At 50.2% G+C, this 24112-nt stretch overlaps 1 protein-coding gene across 3 annotated transcripts; it reads left to right on the top strand.

Annotated features, from left to right (window-relative positions):
* The first annotated feature begins 83 nt into the window (after window positions 1-83).
* OCRL (OCRL inositol polyphosphate-5-phosphatase) lies at window positions 84-23156 on the top strand. Of its 3 annotated transcripts, none has more exons than XM_075053625.1 (24): window positions 84-159; window positions 264-343; window positions 1137-1216; window positions 2117-2155; window positions 2831-2941; window positions 3030-3125; window positions 3528-3648; window positions 3737-3898; window positions 4471-4572; window positions 5052-5166; window positions 7026-7142; window positions 7294-7481; window positions 9037-9148; window positions 10257-10366; window positions 11363-11498; window positions 12444-12554; window positions 12858-13023; window positions 13243-13478; window positions 16896-16919; window positions 19352-19471; window positions 19698-19782; window positions 20323-20450; window positions 21295-21406; window positions 21523-23155. In XM_075053625.1, exons 1-24 carry the CDS (start codon window positions 127-129, stop codon window positions 21645-21647), a joined length of 2709 nt encoding a protein of 902 aa, XP_074909726.1. In that variant the 5' UTR covers window positions 84-126; the 3' UTR covers window positions 21648-23155. The 3 variants fall into 3 exon arrangements, with proteins under 3 accessions (XP_074909726.1, XP_074909727.1, XP_074909728.1); XM_075053626.1 differs by having other exon boundaries at window positions 2834-2941; XM_075053627.1 differs by lacking the exon at window positions 16896-16919 and having other exon boundaries at window positions 21523-23156.
* The last annotated feature ends 956 nt before the right edge of the window (window positions 23157-24112 follow it).

The following is a 24112-nucleotide window of genomic DNA, read 5'->3' on the forward strand; positions in this document are numbered from 1 at the left end:
CCCTCCGCCACCGACGCGAGTGGGGCGGTCCCCCCGCCGGCAGGGGGCAGTGTGGCGGGCGGCGGGCGCCTCTCTGCGCCGCGCCGGTGATCAGCGCGTAAGTCGCCGGGAGACCGAGGCGCCGCCATGGAGCCGCCCGCCGCGGCCTGGGGCCTCCTCGTATCCGCCGGGACCGCGCCCCGGGGCCGGGGAGGGCTGGGAGGGACCGGGCAGGTGGGGGGGAGGAGGGCAGTTCGGCGGCGGTTTCCTTAGCTGCGGCGCAGAGCGTTACCGGCGCGGAGGTGCGGGCTGGGCGGCGGGAGCCGTGCGTGCTGAGCCTGGCCCGGCGGAGCGGCCGCTACGGGTGAGTGGCCGGGCCGCGGCGGGGGCTGGCGGCCGCTCAACGGCCGCGCCTGGTGGGGGGGGGCGCGCGGCCGCTCGGGCCTGGGTCGCTCGTCCCGGTAGCGGGATGCCAGGGCCCGGCCCGGGCCGGGCCCGGTTGCCTGCCGGGCGGGAGGTGCCTCCAGCCCGGCTGGTCTGGCCGCTTGTGCCGGTGAGTCAGGCCGGTGCTGCCGCTGCGGGGGGGCTGGGGCCGTGCGGGGGGAGCCTTGTCCCGGAACGGCTCGTTTCTCTTCCACCGCCGCCGAGCCCCCCCTCCCCCGGGTCGCCAAGCCTGTACCGGGCTGGCCACGGCCACTGTGACTGTCCCGGGAAACTTAGAAGCTGTTGAGCTGCTGTATTCGGAGAGGGGCCGGGAGGCAGAGCGGGTTCTGGCGGCCCTCCCTTCCCCCGGCGTTCTCCCTACACCGTGGGAGACGGCATCCTGCGAACGGGGAGATGAGAAACTTGCTTTATAGCTGCGCGTTCCCACGCCGTTCCCCTGCTCCTCTGGGTTTCTCCGAGGAGCCAGAGCCACTGCCACCCTCACGCTGGGACTGCCCTGCAGCAGTGAAAGTCGAACGGTGCTTACTTTCTCACCCCGTGCACCCACATCCTGCGTGGCTCTGAGCTTTTTTCCCTTTCTCTTCTATCCCCAGCAATAGAATTCAAACATTGCATTTCTCTGTAAATACAGCTCTTGTGACCGTATTAACCTTTGTCTGTGTTTGAGGAGGGAGTTGTTTTAGTGTTTTTACAAGCCTTTTTTCTGTCTCCAGGATAGTTATCCATTCACAGGAGAAAGGAAACTCTGATCCGGATTATATTCCCATCAACAGCCGCTTTAAATGCGTACAAGGTACTGACTCTCCTGGCGCGGGCTCTCTTGCAGTGACAGGAATCTGCTGCTGTTTATCGGCAAAACCCAAATTTAGTGGCATTTATTGACCTGCCTCCTGAGCACCCTTATAGACTGAACGCTTCCCCGTGAAACTAAAACTTGCAGTTTATGGAATCCTGCTTCTTCCTCCTGCGAGTGGATAGTCTTTCTATGTCGGCATACAGTTGTGAGGAACTTGGCCAGTTCAAATGAGTGGTGGGCTCGGCACCATACAGAGCCTGTTCAGTGCCTGCCTGCAATGGCTGAAATTTGCTGTCTGCTGATGTCTGCTTGTCTGTCTTCTCTATAATGGCAAGAGTTGGGAGCTTTAGTCTGATTCCTGCGTGTTTAGATTGAAACTTCTGTAAGGTCTGGCAAGCTGTCAAGTCCAAACGGCCACCCATGGAATGGGAAAGAGCTTTAGGCCTTGTCTTGAAAGAACTTAAATAGCAGTGTATGTCCCTGGAGCAAATGCTTGTTCAGGAATAAAAGCACCTTTTCCTGGGTTAGCTTATACCCTTCTATGTAATTTAGTGTGGTTCTGCCCATCATATTTGCTGTGTCGACAGGCTCTGAAGTTCATTGTCGGGTTGGTCTTTCCCAAAGCAGCTACACTGATGTGGAACAAACCATCCAGGTGTGTGAGAACTCTGACTATTAGGAGTCTCCCCTGTAGCACTCTGACTGTGGGAAATGACTGTCCAGATATGACCGTTCTTTCTGCCTGGGCCATTATTAATAGTACAGACATAAATTAAAGCTGTTTGTTCCTTTGTTAGGGCTCTTTTGTGGCTAGTAGCAGGCAGCATGCTTTTTTGAGTCCTCAATTGCTGCAGCATTCAGTGTGAACTCTTTTGATCCTGTTTTTCTCTTTTCCAGAGGCAGAAGAAACTCTACTGATTGATATAGCTACAAACAGTAAGTTTTATAACTGCAGTCGCGCGGCTAAAGCTCCTTTCAGGAAACAGGCTGCCTGTTGGGCACTGATGCGTGCTTATTTTACCTATTACTTCATAATCTTACTCCATGCTTTGTGTTTGTCTTTTGATCAAGCAGGGATTGTATTTCCTCTAATGTTGTTGTCTGGCTCTTTTAGACAGTCATGACAGACATGGTCTTAAATGCCCAGATTGAAGTATTGGCAATTGGTCAAACTTTAACTTCTTAAATATTTTCTCAAGGCCCTGCATTGCAGTTTGAACCATTCTCATCTCCCTTCCATTTCTTTGACCTGTACTTGAGCCTAGGTTACTATCTGCCTTTTTCAGTGTTGACAACGCTCTCTCTAGTCACCAATTCTGCTTTCCTTTTCAAGAAATTTTTCTTACTTTTAGAGCCCTTCTCTGTGAGATCGCAGTAGGGAGAAGTATTCCTAAAACAAGGAAAACATGACTGATAATACCCCAAGCAGGGAGGTGGATCTCAGAAGCACAGGGAAACTAGCTTAGGTGCAGATTTCCATCGGAAACAGTAGCTGGAAGTTGGCTTTTGCTGATGAGCTCAAAGGATACCTAGAAAGCCTGGTCACTCTCAGGGCATAATATCTGTGAACCAGCCTTGATTGACTCTGTGAGTCTGTGTTTATGCCTGAAGCAGGCTGTAAGGTCCGTATACAAGGTGACGAGACAGCAGAACGGCTCTTTGAAATCCCTGATGAGGAGCGTTGCTTAGGATTCCTTTCAGAAGTGCAGAGCATACAGGAAGGTAAGCAGAGCTGTAGTTGTGTTTGTGAAATCCTCTGACTGCCAGCAGTTTGACAGGGCTGATTTTTTTTATTTTTTTTTTTTCCCAGCCCACCTGAAAGCTTCTCTTCCTGAACCTAAGGACTCAGCCAGCTGGCATCAGGTGGAGAAGAACCTCCCAGGTCTATTGCAGGCCTCTTCTTCAGGTACTGAACTGTCTGTCACCTTTGTACATTCTGTGATCTGTACAGTAATGGGGCACTCAGGCACAGGGAGCTGTGTCTGACCCTGCACTTGGCAGTCTGGCCTCTGCCCCACTTCACCCTGCACAAAATAAAACATATCAGTCCTTGGAGTCTGTTGCCCTGGACCATTCCTTCCTTCTTGAGTGCTGTCTTCTGCCTGGTGCCTTGGTTTGTGTATGTTAAGCTCTCTCCTGCCTTGGCTTGTGGTTAGTACCACTTTCTCTCGTTCCCCAAGTCAGCAGAGTTGATATATTGCTATTATCATTTGCTTTTTCACTTTCTGTGGAGTTACATTTTTTCCTTCTTGTGCTGAGCTGTTTCAAATGGTTTCTCAGGGTATTGTGCTTGTTTTTTTCATTATAGGAGCCCTGGGGTTTGAGGATGACTTTAACACTCTAAGCCTAGAAGAGAAAAGAAACATGCAAAACCACCAAATGGGATCTCGCCGGGAACCCCCACCTCCTCCTGTGCCTCAAAATAGGCAGTAAGTTACATGGTGAATCTGTTCCCTTTTTTCCTTCTCTTCCTAGACAGCAGAACCAGTTTTAATTCTGCTCTTGCTTCCTTCCTAGATTTTACCGAGAGAGAGAGGGTACATCCAGAGACCAGCCAAAAGTGACAAACACTATGCGCAAAATGTTTTTGCCCAGCACCCAGTCGGGCCAAAGAGAAGGCCTCATCAAACATGTGCTTGCCAAGAGAGAGAAGGCATATGTCAACCTCCACAACTTCAGGTTAGAGCTGTGACTGTGGAACAGTGTATGTAGAGACAAAGCTGTTTAATCTCTTCTGTGAACTCAAATCTAGCCCAGGTTTGAAATCTGACAACTGCTTATGTGTGGCCAGCTTGGGTGGCTAAATGAGGATCGATGCAGACTTGAAAGTCAATAAGTGCCTGCGGTGCAGTTTCTCCTTTTGCATCTTTTTCCCTGTGTGTGTCAGATCTCTTGACCCTTAAGTAAGACTGAAGTAGTTGGGCAGAAAGAGGATAAAGGCAGCCATCCCACCACACTGTCTTAGTGTTGCCCCGCATGACATGATCTTGAAAGAGCCAGGTGCTTACTGGCCCTGGTGAAATGTCTTCAGTTTTGTAGCATTCTGCAAAATTCCCAAGATGAGTGTCACTGAAAATGAGCCAAGCCTAGAAGAATTTTCAGTTACCCCATAGTTGGCATGGCCCTGCACATGGACAGCTTGCGTGTTGTGTCTGCTCCCAGCTTGAATGCCGCTGTGCGTGCACTAGAGAGACTGGGCTGATGTGGTTGTTATTGTGTTTTCTAACAGTTCAGCTGCTTTTGTGTTGTAGATTTTTTGTGGGAACATGGAATGTGAATGGGCAGTCTCCAGACAGCGGTTTGGAACCCTGGCTGGTGTGTGACACAGAGCCTCCAGACTTCTATTGCATCGGGTGAGTAGCAGTGACTTCGTATTTACTTAAGGTGCTGGGTTTCTTGTTGCTCTTGCTTGGATACTGGTGGGCTGTCTTTTGTTTTAAGTTCCTGTCATGTTCTCAGAAGTTCCACAAAGCTGAGCTGTGTCTCAGAAGAGCTGTCTGAGGGGAAAGAGCCATTTGGATGAGGCAGAGTATCAGGTTAAAAGAGGCTGGCATGACATAACAGAATAGGTTTTCCCTGAGGCATCCACAGAGCTCTCTGGTAGTCCTCCACCTGAAGTAATACATCTCGGAGAGATGGTTGCTGGAGTGTATTGCAGTAGGGTTTCAGAAGCACTGTGGTGAAATTCTACCGCTTTATTTAGCAAGTGGGAATAATAAGGACCTTCTCTTCCAAGAAGAGTTGTTGCTAGAGGCTTCACATTGGACCTTTCTGTAGGAAGAGGGTGATCTGTAGGAGAGGTGGGATGTGCTAAGTTGGCATGGTTTTTTAGGTTCCAGGAGCTGGATCTTAGCACCGAGGCTTTTTTCTACTTTGATTCTGCAAAGGAGCAAGAGTGGCTGGCTGCTGTGGAGAAGTCCCTGCACCCTCAGGCTAAGTATAAGAAAGTGAGTTCTGTTCAGTGTTGTGGGGTCTTGTCATAGAGTTGGCATGATTGGAAGGAAAAGAGAAATGGGCTTCCCCTTGCCTCACCTGACCCAAAGAGTGGTGACTGGAGAAAAAAAGGGTGTGTGCTTGGCATGTGTGTACCTGTGCATGTGTTAAATCTGGAGAGTCTATTTCTGCCCCACAGTTGTAGGGATATGTTGTACCTTGAAGCAGAAATTTATCAAGATGGGAATCAAAGTAACTTCATAAAATATGAGGTAGGTGTCAGGAAAGTAGTATGTTCAATAGAATCATAGCAGTGGGTTCAAATTCTTTATTTGTGTTACCCTCTCACCCTTGTACTATAGAAGCAAGGTGTGTCTTGAGCTGGTAAATTAAATGAATAGCTTTTCCTTGGAGGAATGAGACAATTTATGAAGTGAAATCTTCCAGAGGCTGCTGCCGTGGGACAGAATTGCTTCAGTTGTGGCAGCAGGACTTTATTCTGTCTGGTTTAGAGCAAGCCATTATATTTTATCTATGTTGTAGCAAACCTTTCTGCTGTAGGTACCAGCCCTTAAATACATTAACTAGTTTCCCCTTCCTCCTTAGCCCATGTGTTCACTGTCACACCCCTGTCCTGCTTGCTTTGAGTTGAGCTTTGTGGCATGTATTATAGGTAATCACAGTAGGAAAACAGAGCACCTAGCTGAACCAAGATTCATTGAGAGGGAGTCAGGGGTCATGACCTGAACTGCAGAGAGGCTCATGTTCCTGTCCCTTTGCTTTGCTTGAGTTTTAGGTGAATTTCTCCCACCCTCGTGAAAGGGAGAGAACAGGATGTGGCTGCAGGCAGGGGAAAGTGGCTGAAAACGTAGATAAGACTTGTGATTGCATGCAAATTCCACTCCTGCAAGTGGACTGAGTACTTGGGCTCTTCTAGTGGAATTCTCTGATTTCAGCTTCTTCCCTCACTAAGTAGACTTAATCACAACACATCTTAATGTTTTTGTGCCTCTAAAGTGAGCGTGTAGAGTGTGCTTAAGAAGATTAGGCCTTGTTGCTGGCTTTCGGAGTTGTGACCCCACTGTTTTGAAGGTACAGGGAGGTCATGGACTGGGAAGTGCATTGACTTAGCATGCGTAAAAGAATCAGCAGCAGACCTGAGATCCCTGCTGGGACGGTGCGCATCAGCACTGTGTTAACACCTGTGGGTTGAGCTCTGCAGTAGAGGAGAACCTCTTACCTCCAGAAGGAGACTCTTTGCCTTAGAGAACAAGTGTTTTCTGAAAAGCAGTTTGTATAGCTCAGAGATGGCTACCTTTTGATACCCCTTGTGTCAGGCATGTTTGCCTTGGGAATTAAGAACTTTTCTGTCCATTCCCCTCTAGCGCGTGTCACTGGCTTGCTGTAGTTCTGAGTAAGCAAAGGTGAGCACTGACTCCCAGCTGGACCTGCAGCCCTCACTGACAGCCATAGCCAGCAGCTGTCTGCGACATGCCTACCTAGAGCACTCAATATCTTCCTCTGGTTGTTTTACTGATTAGAGTACAACAAGGCTGAGACTTCACAAACAGATCTGCTATGTGTTTATTAAGTTTCTGTTACCTCACAGGACAGCCCTGTTTGTAGGGAAGCACCAGAGTGGGGAATGTAGTGAGCTCAGCACAGCTGATGGCTACTGGGGGATGATAGGTTGTCTCCAGAACCTTGCTTTGGGACAGAAGGTCCTTTGGGTGGTGTTGCAACCTGGGATTGAGTACAAAACATGATGAGGAACAGGGAGAGCCAGAGAAGCAGAACATCAGACAGAGCAGGCAAATCAGAACTGCATTTCCACTGCCTTTCTGGGAACTTGGGATCCCTTTTATTTTTGCAGGTGCAAATGGTCCGTCTAGTTGGGATGATGTTGCTCATATTTGCTAAGAAGGATCAGCTGAGCAATATCAGAGAGATCATGACGGAGTCTGTGGGCACGGGAATCATGGGAAAGATGGTGAGTCATGGAGACCAATTTGTTGCTTCCGTGTATCCATGCAAGAAATGGCACAGTCTGGTTTTGTTCACCTGTCTGTGCCATCCCTGTCTCCTCCCTGGTGCCTCACCTGCTGCCTTCTCTAACGACCACTGATACCTGCTCTCCCCAGGGCAACAAGGGTGGTGTGGCGGTGAGGTTCGTGTTCCACAACACAACCTTCTGCATTGTCAATTCCCACCTCGCTGCTCACGTGGAGGACTTCGAGCGGCGAAATCAGGATTATAAGGATATCTGTGCTCGGATGAGTTTTGTAACCCCTGATGATAGTCTACCTCAGCTCAACATCATGAAACACGAGTAAGTTTATTTTGCTGTTTTCCCTTTTGAAGTGGTGTTGAATAATCCAAATCAAGACAGAATCACAGCAACGAGAGATTTTGTGCAGATAAGTTTTCTGGCTTAATAATATAACTGAAAATGCCAAGGCTGATGGTGTGCTACAGCTCCTGCAGTCAAACTATGTGGTCGCCTTCTCACTGCGGTGACTTGTGCAATCTGTCTCTAACAGCCCTTTCCTTGCATGTTGTGTGTAATACTTCCATTCCAGCAGGCACCGTTCCTGAGTCAATGGCTGAACATTGCAGGGCTTGAAGAAACTGAGGGGGTTTTTTGTGATGGGAGATGGGAGTATGAATAGGGGAAGAAAAGGGATAGCAGGAGGGGCAGAGGCTATGCTGTTTAGGCTTTTTGAGTAGCAAGTGCATACAATTGCTGTTTCAGTTTCTTTTTAAGTTAATTGGATGATGTCCAGGCAATACTTGATTTTTTTTTTCTTTATTATTATTATTATTTTTAATGAGGTGACAGTGGTGCTGAATAATCCAAATCAAACTCAGATGTGTGTACAACAAAGCATATAAATTAAGTTTTATTAAACCTGATACAAATGATTAATACTTCTGTAGTTAACAGTTAAATTTAAACCATTTAAAAACTGAAAATAAAATGTAGAGTGGATTAGTACAGAAAAAAACCTTCAAGTATTAGATTATCCTTGATAATCCACTGATGGAAATTTTGAGGTTTGACTATAAATAGGAAGAGCTTTGATACTAGAGAGGGGTTTGGATTTTAATCTTTAAATGAAACCTTTATGGAGTGAAGAGTGAATACCACAAGTGTTTCTTTAGCTGCCGGTAATGAGAAGGCTGTAGGTCTGTTTGAAAGCCCAGAGAGGAGCAGAGTAAGAGCAGGTGCTGATAAGGTATGGTGGATGGGTGAGATAGGACAATAACATTCTTGGGGTCATAAACTCAATAGGAACCTAACTCTGCTTTTGCCAATTCTGCATCAGTCAGTCTTTGCTAAGTAGAGTACACAGTAGCAGCCTGATCTGGCTGAAAGAAAACGAACTGGTAAAACCATGGTATCACACGAGCTATGAGCACGCAGATATATGTGTATCAGCCTGCCTAACTGGTTGACAAGCAGGGTCTGCTTAATGAGCTCTGTCATTGCCCTCTTCTGCACACAAGAAGAGCCTGAATACTAGAGGGATTTTGTGTAGCTTGAGAGGTTATGAAGTGTGGTGAGATACACTGGTTTTACTTCAATGGAGAGTTGGTGGTGTTCTCAGGCTTTCTTCAGACTGAGGCAAACTTAAGTATCTCCCATTAAACTAAGTGTTCAATCCTATGTGGGATTCCAAAGGAGATGGACTTACACTGTAGTATCTGCTGCCACTAGAAATTTCTGCTGTCAGACTCGATCTGTCATGTCTCCTTTTGTCTTCCACATGTCTCAACCTTAATCACTAGCAACCACCCATCTATTATCCTACACCCCTTCTTCCCTGTGCAGCCTGCAATACTAACTCCTGGCTTTTCTTTTACATGTTTGTCTTTGTTTTCAGTGTTGTCATCTGGCTAGGAGACTTGAACTACAGGCTTTGTCTCCCTGATGCCAGTGAAGTGAAAAGTCTTATCGCTAAGAATGATCTTCAGAAGCTGCTGACATATGACCAGGTCAGTGAACTCCGCTTATGTTTTCTCTGTACTTGTGAGGTCATCTTGGTTTAAGATGCGCTTGTGAGGAGCTGGCAGACCCTCTGCAATAAGTGTCTGTAGATATAGACACTAGACCTTAGACAGAGAGCACTCTGGGTGTCCTGGTGACATCAACCCCCTAAACAAAAATAGATTGTACATTATACTAGGGTTAACTGGATGACTCGGGCAATTACTATAGAAATGTCTCTGCATCTCGTTGGAAGAGTTCTTTCTTACGTACAAACCACAAGCTAGAACATAGGAATTTGTAACGGCAACAAAAGCTGCTGTAATCAGTGTTCTGGAAGAGGTATTGATTTGGAGACCAGCACTTGTAGCCAAGGCTCTCTGCTCAGACAGTTTGACCTAAATTCTGTGCTGTAGTCTTCCCCGCTCAGCATTTCTTTGCAGCACACTGAAAACCAAGACAGCACCAGATGTGCCTTTATGATGAAGGATTGTTCCTGTGAAACACGAACAGAAATAGTGTAATATCATCTCTGACACACAATTTAACAGTAAATCTGATTGATTCTGTTCTGTAGATTATTTCTGCTGTACTGTGGAGCTTCATGCAGAAAACAACTGTAGCTTAGATTTTTATGAGGAAAACAACTAGGAAATTTTTCAGAAGAGTAAATGGGAAAAGGAAGGTAGTGTCAGGTTGTCAGGCAAATGCACTCCTGGAGGCTTTTGCTAAAATGATTGGCAGTGAAATATTAATGATGGTGATGCTTAAGCCTGAAAACTAATGAAGGCATTTAGCACAAGTGACGCAATTAATATTTCCCTTAACTGTTGTTTTATGCTGTCTGCTGCATGGTCTGGTAAACAGCACTGCCAATTTGTATTCAGTCTGTTTAGAAAACATTCCACTGGTGTGTTGAATTTTTACCTTTGTTAAAGGTATAAGGTCTGAGAGGCAGTTTGGGGGTTGTCTGGTGAATCCCGTGGCCACAGGTTGCAATTGCTCTGCCTATAGATCTGTTCTCTGACACTCTGCTGTGTGTGGGGGTGGGTATTTAGAGTGGTTTGTTTGTTCTGTTGTTTGTTTTTTTTTTAAAGTGTTCTTTGTCTGCTTTAGCTGAATATTCAGCGCACTCAGAAGAAAGCATTTGCAGATTTCACCGAGGGAGAAATTAAGTTCATCCCCACATATAAATATGACTCTAAAACAGATCGCTGGGACTCCAGGTAAATCAGCTGCCGATGGACATGTTTACCTATGACATAAAAAGCACTTTCTCACAAAATTTGACTTCCTGCTTCCTAGAGCTGGAGATACCTCTCAGTGTTATGGTGATGGCTGGAGTGGACAGACAAGTTTGTACTCCCTCCTTTCCCCTACTTTCTGAAATAAGCAGACCCTGTATATGTTGACCAGGCATATGCGTTAAACCTCAGTTGCTGCTGATTCCAATAGATGAAAGCAGGTAAAGCGTGAACTCACAGGTGGCCCTGTACTGGAGGGTTTTTTCTGCTACCAGGAACAGACAAACGGTATAAAAGGAATTGAAGAGAGAAGGAAATGCATTCTCTGAGTCATCCTGTCCCCTGACTTGCACACCCGCAGGGGTGGCTACGCTGCGATAGCAACAGTGGTTCCTGCTTGCTGCTCTCTGCTTGGTGCCTCCCACAGGCATTTATGCATCTGCTGCAGAAGCTTGCTCTAAAATGGAGAAACTCCCAAGAAGGAGTTTCAAACCATATAGCAATTGGATTTTACTCTGCCCATGTTTATGAATCAGCACAGTAGTTAATCTGGAGAAGGATAACCCAGGATTCAGACTTTGTAACATAATAGTAATAGCTGAGTAGACTTTCCATAGTGGAAACAATAAGCGATGGATCAGATTGTAGTGGGCAGAAAGATCTGGCAGCAAAAGAAACTAGTGCAGCTTGGGTCACGGTACACATGGCTTCAGGCTGTGGAAACAGTCTTGTTTGAGGTTATTTTGTTTCCTGATGCTGGAAAGGATGGGAATTTTAGCTACCTTATAGGGAAAGGGGAAGAGAGGAGAAGAAATAACATAGTATGCAAGTTGAGGGAAGTGATAGGAGTTCATCTCATCACTGGTGATGCAGACATTGGCAGTGGGGGTGGAGGGAGCTGCCTGGCTGGGAAGAGAAACAGCTTGGATGGTTTATTAGGATCATTGGATTTCCCTAGTAACCTGTTTTTCTTTGTAGTGGAAAGTGTCGTGTGCCAGCGTGGTGTGATCGAATCCTTTGGAGAGGAGGGAACATAAATCAGCTCCGTTATTGCAGTCACATGGACCTGAAGACTAGTGACCACAAGCCAGTCAGCGCACTTTTCCGCATCGGGGTAACTTTTTTTATATGCTAGGGTAGAATCACAATATTATCGTGCATTCCTTCAGGAGGTGGGTATATAGTCAAGGCACCTCTGCTAATGCTGTTGCAAGAGGACAGAGTAAATAAAAATAAGGTGTGTCCACTGTGTAGGTGAGCTGCTTTTTGGCAGCTGTGCCAGCCTCTGCTCAGCAAACAACTCAGCAGCTGTGATCTTCATGTGCAGCACAGCTTAGCTGTGTAGCACTGGGACAGTGTTATGCCACAGTAACGCAGGTGATTGCCAGAGTTTACCCAAACAGGAGTGGTCATGTTGTAAATAGAAAGACGTTCCTGTTGACTGCTTTAATGATGCTGCTTAGCTTCTGAGGTATAACCCATGATATCTCGTAGTAGAATGGGTAAGCTACTGTTTTCTCTCCTCTGCAAAGAGACATAGCAGAAACCTGTAAATAGTTGTACCTGCTGTTGCAATGTTGCCTCTGATGTGTTAAGAGAGTGTGTCACTGTTTCACATCTGAATTTCTTTGGTGAATGTCTGGCAGCAGATTTGGGTTTACTAGCTTACTGAATAGAGACAGTCCATGTCCATTTTTGCTACATCCTCTTCCCTGGGTAGCTCCAGTCTCCTTAAAGGAGAGCCTTTCTCCTCTTTCTCTGGAGAATCATGAGTAATGCTGTGGGGTGCCAATGCTCTCCCACAGAGATCACCCCCAGTAATCTCCCAGTAGTGTGATCAGTGGCCAGAAAGACGTTAGCAACTTCTGTAGGGGTAAAATGCGCGTAAAGTTGCACATGCAGCTTGAAGGTGCACCCATGCATGCAAATTCTCTTAGCCTCTCAGCTGCATGTAGCAAGTGCTTAGGGAAATAATTGTCATGAGCAAACTGCAGAAGTGAAAAAGAGTTCCTGTGAAGCTGGTCAGGAACTTTGCTGAGTGTTTTCTGATCTTCCACAGGTAAAGGTTGTGGATGAGCAGAAGTATCGGAAGTTGTTTGAAGACATCGTTCGTATAATGGACAGAATGGAGAATGACTTTCTTCCTTCGCTGGAGCTAAGCAGGAGAGAAGTGAGGATGAAACCTGAATCACTGTCCACTTCCCAAACACAGCAGCCTTAGAAGTGCTAGAACTACTTTTAAAGACTTTGATTCAGTAAATTGGATTATAAGAAATGAACTTTATCCATTATCTTATGATCAGGAATTGGATTAGAAGGGACATCTTGTCTTGGCTTCTCGGCAGGTCTTCTGTTAGGAGTTCTGCATTGCGTGGGCGCTTCTCAGTCACGGGTTGCCACTGCAGAGTCTGGGTGCCTAGCTGTGTGTCCCATTGTGGCCACTAATGTGACTTGTTTTCTCTTTGCTCTGCAGTTTGAGTTTGAGAATGTGAAGTTCCGTCAGCTGCAGAAGCAGAAGTTCCAGATCACCAATAATGGGCAGGTCACCTGTCACTTCTCCTTCATCCCAAAGCTCAATGATAGCCACTACTGTAAGCCATGGCTTCGGGCTGAGCCTTGTGAAGGTTACTTGGAGCCAGGTGAGTTTTACCACGGTTTCTACAGCGTGTATTGGTGTAGACGGCCACACCATCTCCATTCAGTCCTTCCCATCTTTCCCGTGTTTCACCTTTCTTGCCATCATCCTTGTCTGTTTGTCTTCTCAGTTTTGTGGCCTTTGTCCCTGCCACTGTATGTTTGTCCTTGTGATCCCTTTTGGAGAGTGTCTGTGTGTTCTTGAGAGCTCCTGTCTGTTGCAGATGAGAGCACAGACATCTCCCTGGACGTGTACGTCAGTAAGGACTCAGTAACCCTTCTGAACTCTGGTGAGGATAAAATCGAGGATATTCTTGTCCTTCACTTGGACCGAGGGAAGGACTATTTCCTTACTATCAGTGGGACCTACCTGCCCAGCTGCTTTGGCACCTCCCTGGAGGCCTTGTGCCGAATGAGACGACCGATCCGAGAAGTTCCAGTCACCAAACTCATTGACCTGGTGAGTAACAACATTCTGGAGCAGCTCTTTTAAGAGGGAGAGAGCATATTCCCTTCTGTTTACTCCTAAAAGCAGGAGTAATGCCTTCAGCTTGGGTCAGCTGTGCTGGCTCTGAGCTGATTTACTTTTTCCAGAGCTTGAGGTGCTCTTGTGTTATTTGTCTCCACCACAACCAATGGCTTTTGACAGCCTGTACTTTATGCCCTGTTTCTGAGTAGGTTCTAAATATTGTTTGGTAGGACAAAAAAGTGATCCCAGCACCTTGTGTTTTGTGTTACTGTCATGTTGGTGCTGGCAGGCTCAGCTGGGTGGCACTGGTGTGTCGTAAGAGGTATGATTGAAATACTCTCCTCCGAGGTGCCTAGCCTGCTTCTACAGTGACAAGGGCCCCAGGATTCTTTTTCTTCTGGACACTTGTGGCATTCGCACTGCTCAGGGGAAGGAGCAAGCAGAAGCAGGAGGACTGAAGAAAGGACTTTGATGCTGTTAGGTGTGCTGATGAGCACAGCTCAGCAAATGGCCAGTCTAGCAGCCTCTCTGGTCAGTTCCTCTCACACCAACCACAGTGAGCAACCTCTTCTGCAGTGCAGAGATAACTTCCTCTCCCCCAGCTTCACTGGCCCCTAGCATCAATATTTGTCCTTCTGAAGCCACTTGTGTGCGTGTGAGGGGATGCAATTGTGCCCTAGTCACCTTTTGTCTTTTTGGTTATCTCATGGCTGTTTCTGAGATTAAGCCCCATTTGGGGGATCTTAATTATTCTTCTCAGCATGTGTTCATTCCTCTCTTCTGAGGGCCTTTCCTGGCCTTGCTTCAGTGAGGTTTAACAGTTCCTGAGTTTTAGTCTATCTACCCATTCTTGTTTAGTTGGGAAAACTAAACTTCTTTTTTGTTCACCTGAAAGATTAGCCCAGTTCTTTTAGTCTCTCTGACGTGATACCTTTTCTCTCTTCTCGTATCTTGCAGTCTCAGCCCTATATGCATTTTTTGTTGTCCAGTGAGCTGCTGCTTTTTCACATCTGTAGATTTGACAGCTTCCACTCCCATCTGCTTACACTTCTTTCTCTTCCCTTTAGCAGTTGCACCATGCCTCTTGCTGCCTCTTCCCGTTCCCGCTTTTTGTTCCAGGTGTCTACTTTTCTCACAGGCCCAACATACAGAAAGGTTTTTATACCAGAATTTTGATTTTATAATCACAAGATCAGGCTAAGCAGAATCTAGGTGGCAAGATACAGTGTTTGCCGCCTCAATTCTAGCAGCAGGCCTCAGGCTTCTCATACTTTTCAGCATTCAACTGAAAGTCAGTCTTGTTCTAGAAATGTGTTGAACTTGGTCTGGAGCATTTCATCAGTCTTGGTGGCTTTTCCCCTTACTTTTTTGTGCTCAGTGCTCAACACTGACTTCTTGCTTGATGAATAGGAACTCAGGCCTAGACTCCTAGCTTCTGCCCTCACAGACACACACTATTACTTTTCTAAGAGTACTTTGAGGCTGCTTCTGCTTCCTTTACCGACAGGTTTCCTTCTTCTGTTATTCAGTGAAACATATAGAAGTGCAGGAAGCAAAACAATTGGAGAAGAACACCCTGTCCCAGTATCTGAAGCAAAGAAACAGCCTCTTGTGTCAGTGAGGTCAGTGTGACTGCAGTACTTCAATCAGAACGTGTTAAGCAAACTCAAGGAATACGATGTGTAACAGCCCAAAGCAAAATTTAGTTGCTTAGATTATAAAGCTACTGTCATGTTAGAGCTATTTTAGGTCTTTCGGTTTTGATCATACCTGTGAGTTGAGAAATTCTTGGAGACGGGACAAGCTGAGCACTTCCTGGAAGGGAAAGTGGTGCATGTGCTAACCACTCTGCAGCCCAGAAGCGTTTTGGTCCAGTTATGTGTAATTAGCTGACATTTAGACTGTGTGCAAGGAAGGCAGTGTGTTTGTGTGTTAAGAACCAGTTTCCCTCCTGCACTTATGTAGTGTTAGGGCTTGTCATTCACTGCACCAAGCATTTTTCTCAGTCTGGCTAGACTGTATCTGTTGTCTTCAGCAGAGAGAGATGTGGAGAATGCAGGTCAGTAAGGGTCTAAGAGGCAGTTTGATGCAGGATAGTAAAGTGTAGGTGGGAGCTTGTTTGAAAATGACTCTCCTAGTTCTCCTGGGAGAAACTGCTGACACTTGAGCATCTCGCCTTTGGGATTTCGGTATTAGTGTCTCATCCTATTTTTTCTTGGGATCCTACTGTGGACTTTAAAAATCCTCTTGAAGGATCTTTGTCAGGAGCAGGTTAGTCTCACAAAGCTAATCGTGCTGAACACTACAGGAAGAGAGGTGAACAGCAGGGCAAGCAGTCAGGTAGGTGGTAGTGAGACTGTTGAGATGACTCACCCAGTTATGAAACGAGCCTCTCCTGTGCAGTGTGGCTATCTGGCATCCCAAACCTGTGACTGCGGTCCCTCCCCCTGTGCCTTGGAAGAAGAAACCTGCGCCAGCTCGTGTTTGGAGCAAGCTGTTCTCTGCAAGAGGCCGGTCTGTTGTGGCTGTGTTAAAACTCAGTGAGCCTCCAAAGGAAGCAGGCTCTGCAGAAGTTGCAGGGGAGCCCGAGATGCTGCTCCCTCCCAGGCATGCCCTGTGCTGTGGCGGCTGCAGCTATGTTTCCAGCTCAGCCCTTGAATGCATTTCGGTTGCTCCTACCCTGAAAGGCTGATCTGCCAAAACTCAGCTTGGGCAACCTGCTTCTGTTTCCTCCTGCGGACTCCACTAAACAGTGGCTTACACTGCCAGCCTGCACTGCCCTGGTAAACGGATGCTGTGTTTCAGGATCGCCTGAGGGATTGGACATGCAGCCTGGAGGGGGCTTTGGCATGCTCCTCCTTGCAGTGTGTTAATGCTATTAGGTTGAGACAGACGAGCAGCCTGGGGTTTTGAGCACAAACACTCATTTCCCTGACTATATACAAAGCTGCTTAGGGGGCCTGTTAGCTCCACAGCTGCCACACGCTCAGAAATACAGATTTAGCCTAGTGAATGTTTTATCTCTGGCCTGGTCACAAGGGAAGATGGCTGAAATAACACAGGGATATTTACTTGTGACCGGGAAGATTCAAGAAGGGGAACTTCTGCCTGGTGGACACCTCTCATCTGGCCTGTGGTCTGGCTGTTTGCTAGGTAGTGGTGCTGCAAGGCCCCTTTGAAGAGTTTGTAGAAATCCTGACAAGGTTGTGTATCATGTGAACAGGATTTTTGCTAATTGGCAGGCAAATCTCTCACCACAGGTTTAACTTTGGCCATGTCAGCAAAATGTGTGAAGGACCTGGCATTCAGTGGGTTCTTGTAATGCAAATTAGGTTTCTGCTTAATCTGAGAGTGCATTTTCTCTCTTAACGATACTTTTTCCTCTTCTCTCTTTCCCACTACTCTCAGGGAGAAGACAGCTTCTTAGAAAAGGTAACACAAGCAATTGCTGAGGAAGTCTGCTTCTCAATGACTTGTTTGTAAAGAATGAGAGTTTTTCCCTTGTTTTCTGCTGAAGAGGGAAGGGGAGGTGGGTGCAGAGGGAGCACTTGTTCCAGCAAAGCCTCTTAGCACAGCTGTGGGCTAGATGAGAACATGTAGGAGCACAAAGTGACCCCATAGCCAAAATGGGGCCAGCCTATCTGAGCTGCTTAAAGCTCACCAAATTTGCTTTGGGGGAAAAAAAAATACTCTCCTGATCCTGGGAGCAATGATAGATATTTCCAGAAAAGACTGCCAACCTTTGACATATCTGAATTAGCTCTAACCATGCACATAAGGTGTGGTTCACCATAGCACCCTCTTCAGACATGTGAGGAGAGGGCTGAATTAGAAAACTGAAGTCTTTTGCTCTTTTCATCTTGTTGCATCCTTATGGAGGCCAAGGGAGGGCCTTGCATAGGAGACAGATGTTTCTCTGCTTCCTCGAGCAGCAGAGCTTGGGCTGCCGGCTCTCGTAGCCACCGATGCCTGAGCAGGATCGCTGCTTTTCTTTGCACTTGTGCTCTGCGCTGGAGGCCAAGCAAGTCAAATCTGTCATTCAAAGAGCAAGTGGGAGATGCTGGGGTGTGTGTGGCAGCGTTGTTCCTGCTCTCCCTGTGCCCGCTCAGATGTTTGGCAACTTGTTTGAGCTGGCTCTGTGCAGGCTTCCTGGGCTGGGTGACTTGTCCCTCTCCAGGCTGTCAGTGCAGTGACAGGGTAAAACAGGAGAGGGAATGGATGTCCTCTCTCCAAGAGAGGATTGAGCTCGGCTGTTGAACCAGGTAAAGCTCCTTCCTAGCAGAGGGGAAGGGAGGAGTTTGGTGCCTGCCCTGTGGGACCATCCTTCTGCAGAGCATCTTCCCGCAGAGGACACGGACGTGCCTTCCCTTCCTCGCACATGGCAGGAGAGGGCGCTCGGTGCCTGGCCAACGCACAAGGAAAAGCGAAGGCCCAGCGCCGCCGCCGCCTCCTCCTCTGCCCTGAGAAGCCCTGAGCCTTCTCCTCCTCCTTTGCTCTAAGCAGCTGGGGTCTCCTGCGTTGGGGGTCTCCGCAGCTCTCCAAGTCATGCCAAGGGCAGTCTGGCAGAGTCGAGTGCTGCTCTGGCGCTCAGCTCCAGTGCTGTGATGCCCTGGCTTGGGGATTTTCTGTTGAAGAGCCCTTAGCTCTCAAAGAGGGTCCGCAGCTCTCACCTTTCCTCTCTTGGAGGAAAGCTGTAACACGCTTGCCTAACATGCTGCTTCCAAACCTTCCCTGTGTGCTTGGATGATCAAGGCAGACACGTAGCCATGACCCAGTGTCTGCTAGCTGGGTAAAATCTGGTGGTGTGGGGGGCAAAGCAAAGCTATACTGTGCTATGTGGCAAGTGTAGCTATTGCCCATGCTGACGGGGCTTGTGCCAACCTGAGGTGTCTCTGAGTGCACCGGGGGAAGCCAAACTCAGCCCCAGCTGGCTGAGAGTGATTGTGTTTGCTGCAGAGGGACAGTGATCACAGTTGTCATGTAAGCTGACAGCTGAAACGAAGTGCTTTGCATTTGGTTTGTGGCACTCCTCTCTGCTGTTGTCCTTGGATTCTGTTCCTGCTTGTGCTGGTCTGTTCTGAGTGCTTCTGCTGAATGTGCTTCAGGAGAGCTGTGCATGGCTTCCTCCTTGGGAGCACACAGGAACGTGAGCAATCGTAAAGTGAAAGTAAAACCAAGCAAAAAACATTGATCCTGGTAAAGATTGCTGTAATAGAGATTTCTGAGCAGTTGAGCTCGTCAGCTGCTTTGCATGAGTAAGTGGGATAATGTGACAATGGTGTCGGGGTTGTCTGTTCAGCAGAGACGTCTCCTTTGGAAATTGAGGAAAGAAACTTGAGAAAACTGGACCGTTTCAGAGCCCGGAGGGCAGACATGGTCAGAGCACACAGGAGTCAGGAAAGGCATGTCCTTGACTCTGTATCCAGAGGAGATCAGCTGGATGAGCAGGGCGTGGTGGCTGGATTTAACCGAAAATGTGGAAGCTAATGCAGCAGATGGACTCATTAGGCTCCAGTCCTCCAGAGTGTCGGCTGCAGGGTGTGGGGTGGGAGTTGTGATTTGGACAGTCCATCTTGGCCAGCAAGAGACCCATCTTGTGGGAGCTGGTGTGGCTGGGGGGAACTCCTCTGCAGTGTGGCCGAGGCTGTCTTCTGCAGTCTCATGGTGGACCAGGCAGGTTGTTCTGTGGGGCAGCGGGAGGGAGTGGAGCTGGGGCCTATGGAGCGATGGCTCTGTGCTGTAAAAGCAAGTAAGGGCCAGATGAGTCCTGGGTCCTGCTTCTTCCCCTCTCCAGGCTTTCTTTATCAAGGCTCTTCCAGAGGGACTGAGGTTTCCCTGAAACCTTGTGTGCTCTTTGCCACCAGGAGAAATCTGTTCTGCAGATGGGCTCCCTGGACAGTGAGGAGGCAAGTGGAATGCCGCTGCAGGTGCCGAAGGAGATCTGGCTCTTGGTGGACCACTTGTTCAAGCATGCCTGCCACCAGGTGAGGGAGAGGGCCTCTGCCATGCCGGGAAGCTCTGGAGAGCTTGGTGACCTGATTCATCACTAGCACCCTGGAGGTCAACTCCAGTTTGGTATTTATAGGGCAGGGCTTTTCCCCTGTGCTCGAGGCACTGGCCAGGGGTACCAGCTTTCACCCCCGCTGTCACTATGTGCCTCAGCCTTTGTGAGGAAGGTGACTTTGTCCATCCCTGTGCTGTTTTTGGCAGGAGGACCTGTTCCAGACTCCAGGTATGCAAGAAGAGTTGGAGCAGATCATTGACTGCCTGGACACCAGTATCCCTGAGACAATCCGTATCCTTGCTGTGCCTGACTTTTCCAGGAGCATGCTGGATCTCAGCTCTGCTGGGAGAGCTCCCTCTCAGGAGAGCTTGTCTGTGACCTTTAGCTGGCAGGATACCTGCTGGGGGGTTGGCTCCCCTCTGTCCCCCCAGAGATAACCTCTTTTGAAGCTGAATGTATGCTGGCTAAAGCAGCCACAGGGCCAGAGCTCTGGAAGCTTCTGCAAGGCTGTGCCAAGCACAAGAGCTGATGAGGGTGGACACTGGGGAGCATGATCTGGAGAAGGGGCTAATGGAACAGAGGACTTCTGTGGGGATAGAGGGTGGGCAGACCCAGTGCAGGGTGGATGGAACAGCATTTTCGATGGATGGGGGACAACAGAGGAGGAGGAGGGCTGTGGTGTCAGGCATCAGTTAGGCAGGCAGAGAACTTGGAAGACCTGCAAGGAGGAAGCGGAGACTTAAGCAAGCGGGAAGGAGGAGAAGCAGGGAGCAGACTGGGGAGGGAGGTGGTCCATCTGCTCAGCATACCCCTTGATTCCCAGCTATCCAGCGGGCAGTAACCACTCCGTGGCTGAAGCACTCCTCATCTTCCTGGAGGCTCTCCCAGAGCCCGTGATCTGCTACGAGCTGTACCAGCGGTGCCTCGACTGGTCACACAACAGCCGGCTGTGCCGACAGGTATGGTGCTGCCTCTGTCTCCATCTGCTTGCTGCAGGCTCAGGGCATCTCTGCCTGCAGCTGTGACCCCTGCCTTGGTCCTGGGGCTTGCTGGGTCCCACTCCCTTCCCATGAGCTGGTGAGGGGCTTTGGGAACAGGCACTTGGATGTTCTTTACAGTGAGCAGAATGGTCTGGGTGCTCTGGCAGTGCTTTCCTGCCCCAGGGTCGGCACTGTAGTGTCTCCCAGCAGTCCTGGTGGCTTCCAAAGAGACCCCAAGTGTGCCCTGTGTCACCCTGAGCACTTGGGGAATAGCAGCCCTGGGGCATGGAAGAGCCTCCACTGGTCTCAAGGGCTTAAACACCTGCTCAGAGCTGCAGTTCCTCTGCTTCCCCTAAGGATTATGACTGAGTGGCTCTTAAAAATATCTGGTGGGGCAGCAAGCAAGGCCAAGCATATCCTTGGGCAGAGGAAGAAGTTTTGGGGCATGTTTTCAGTACTGGCATCGGGAAACCTCTTGTCCTGGTCCTCATGCTGCTGCTGTGCAGCCATGGGGTAAGAGCTGGGATCCGGCTGGAAATGAGCGGGAAGCAGTCCCAGGGCAGTGGTAGTTTTTGCCTGGTGACGCAGTTGTCCTAGAGCCAGTTGTTACCAGGAGCCAAAGCCCACTAGTGCCATCAGCACTAGGCTACAGCTGGTGGCTTATTGCTTTCTTTCTGGGCCTGTGGCTCAAGCCAGTGGTCACGCAGTGGGCTCAAGGCAGCAGAAGGGGGAAAGCTGCCCATCTGGAGTCGAGAGTGCCACAGCGTGCCCAGGCCGCAGCAATGTGGGCTGGGAGAGCTTCCTGTCTCTGTTTTCTCTGCAGGTGATTTTTCAGCTGCCTCGTTGCCATCGCAGTGTATTTCGGTACCTAATGTCGTTCCTCCGAGAGCTGCTCAGATACTCAGAAGACAACAATGTCAGTGTCGCCATGATCGGTAAGCGTGTTGTTTCTTTGCTCCATGCCTACTGCCCTCACTGAAACATAACCCCTTCCTGGCACCTTTCAAGGTCTCTGTTCCTGACCAGTAACTGATTTTGCCTGCCTCTGCAGCCGCCTTGTTCTCCAGCCTCCTCCTGCGCCCTCCACCCAATCTGATGGCAAAGCAGACTCAGCAGGACCGCCAGCGTGCCATCAACTTCCTCTACAGCTTCTTGCTTGCCGGGGATGAGGAGTGACTCCTGCCCGTGTGCCAAAGCTGAGGCCTATGCCACCAGCCTTGCGCTGAGGCTGGGCCTCTGACAGCTCCAGAAGGGTAAAAGGCTCTAAGCTACTCCAAGTGCCGTGTTTACAGTTGGAAGGGACGTGTTCCCCTCTCCTTCCCACCGCTGTACCCTATGCTGCAGAGGACCTGCACACTCATTGCACTGCCATCCACGACAAGAGCCTCCTGCTTTCTCCCTGGGAGCTGGGTGGATCTGTTGATACCCAAGCACTGTGCCAGCGGCCCGATCATCCCATGGCAGTGTCACCAGTTCCCCGAGTCACGCTTCTTTTCACCCTCATCTCCCTGGAGCCAGTGCAGGGAAGGGTGGAGACTGCCGGTGCTTTTGGAGGGTCGTGGCATGGCTGGCTGGCGCTCAGCCTGCACGCTGTGTCCCTGCAGCTGCGAGACACGTGTGTTGGTGTGTACTGACTGTACTGGCGGGAGCCCCGTGCTCTGCCCCAGACTGGTGTTGGGCATGTGTCACCCTCTGCCACGCAGCAGACAAAGCCAACCCCGATGCCCTATCACTGTGCTCTGAAAGCTGGACTGTGTCTGTCACAGGAACGTTATCTGGACATTTGGCCTCTACCCCCCAGGAAGGAGGGAAGGGCTCTGGCACACAGGTCTCTCCCTGCACTCACAGCCTTCTGCCCCTGTCACCTGGGCCTTGCTCTCTCTCCTTTTCCCCTGTGCCCCAGCTTCCTTCTGGGACACAGGGGATGGTGGGTGACTTGGAGGGCCCTGGGTCAGGCAGGGCTGTGAGCTGTCCCTGTGCATGGCACGGAGCAGGCACGAGATCCTGTCCCTTCCAGCCCTGCTTGCAGAGCCACGGGGGTAGGACTGGGGCTGGGTGACTGGGTTGGTGTTGGATCCCTGAGGTGCTGCCAGCAGGTAAAGGCTGGGGCAGGGGGCAATGAGCCAGAACTCCCCCCCAGGGCCCAGAGTTGCAGCTGGGGGGCATGTGGGGGTGTTGTGCTGGATGGGGGGGGGGGGGGGCGCACTGTAGTGCCAGGGTCACACAGCTGGGGAGGGGGCACCCCTGGGGGCTGGCAACTGATGGGTGCAAGAGGGAGGCTTGTCCCACGGAAACACTAAGCAGAGTCCTGCCTGCTCAGGGCAGGGGCTGTGTGGCCTCGGCTGAGGGAGGCCACTGCCAGAGACGTGGGGTGTGGGGGGGCTGCGGTCCCAGAGCCCCCGCCGGTGCCTGTGCTCAGCCCGCGGGTGTCCCTGTGCCTCTGTGGTGCCCGTGCACGGGCTGAGCTGCTGGGGGCTCCCCTACCTTGTGGCTCTTTTTTTGGGGTTTTTTTTTTTTGGTTCTTTTCTTTAAAATTTTTAAATTACATAATTTATTGGGAAACTGTTCGTTCCAAATAAACCTCCGTTGTGCAAGGTATTGCAGGGCTGTGCCGGGTGCTCACACCGAGCCTGCCGTCCCTCACGTAGCTCCGCGCCGCGCGGCCTGGGGGTGGCTGCTGCTGGGCCGCAGCATCCCGTGACGCAGAGCTGCGGCTCGGCTCCGCCGACCTCCCTGCCTGCGGCTCCGGGGCTCTGTCTAGGGGACTGGAGCCTTCCAAATGCAGCCGAGTCCTTCCTCGGCCTCTCCCATCACCACCACCACCCTGGCAGCACGCCGGGCAGAGCCGGAGGACAGCGGCAGAGGTTTCCACTCCTCTGGTTCGTGCTGGTTTAGCTCCTGCTCCCGAGCAGCAGCTCGCAGGCTTCTGACACGCAGGCACTGCGCAGCCCAGCGCCGCTTGGCTGTTCGGCAGAGGGGCCTGGCACGTGCCGCACCGGGAATGGTGCAGCCGGGGGAGTCGGCACGGAGCAGGGCCTGGGGAGAGCGAGCGCAGCAGCGGGCCGGTGCCAGTGTGTGGCACGGGGCTTTTGGAGGCCCGAGCAGCGATGCCCGTGGACGCTGGGTCCCTTGGGTCCCGCTGGCTCGGCAACTGGAGCAGCGGTGGAGAAAGCCAGCGCGTCCTGCCGCAGGAAACGGCCGCCGGTGTCATCTCCATCTGCTTCCTGCCGGCTCCTTGAGAGCAGGGCTGTGCCCGGGCAGCTGCTCCCAGCACCGTCACGGAGGGGACCGGTGCAAGGTGCCGGCATTGTTCCTGCGGCCACCGCATTCCTGCCACTGCCGGCGGAAATGCCGGAGCGAGCGTGAAGCCCTGCTGCTCCCCGGGGATGGGGCTGAATGCTGGGCCTGCCCATCCTCCAGGCTCAGCCAGGGGCACGGGGGACCTTTGGGGCTGTTGGTGCGCCGCTCTGCACCCTGCGTGGAGGTGGGGGGCTCACGGACGCCTGTCGGCCCGCCACGGATGTGGGGGGACTGAAGGATGCTGATGACACACGGATGGTGGGACTGGTGTAGCTGGTAGCATCCCAGCAGCACGTGCCTGCCATGAGCGGTGGGGCTCAGCGTGCAGTTTTGGCACAGCC

The sequence above is a fragment of the Buteo buteo genome, chromosome 22 (genome assembly GCF_964188355.1).
Source record: "Buteo buteo chromosome 22, bButBut1.hap1.1, whole genome shotgun sequence".
Lineage (NCBI taxonomy): Eukaryota > Metazoa > Chordata > Aves > Accipitriformes > Accipitridae > Buteo > Buteo buteo.

Excerpts from the sequence above, each read along its gene's own strand:
- OCRL (XM_075053625.1), top strand. The coding sequence starts at position 127 with ATGGAGCCGCCCGCCGCGGCCTGGGGCCTCCTC. Across the intron at positions 10,367-11,362 it reads ACAGATCGCTGGGACTCCAG|TGGAAAGTGTCGTGTGCCAG; the intron begins GTAAATCAGCTG and ends TTTTCTTTGTAG. Across the intron at positions 11,499-12,443 it reads GCGCACTTTTCCGCATCGGG|GTAAAGGTTGTGGATGAGCA; the intron begins GTAACTTTTTTT and ends GATCTTCCACAG.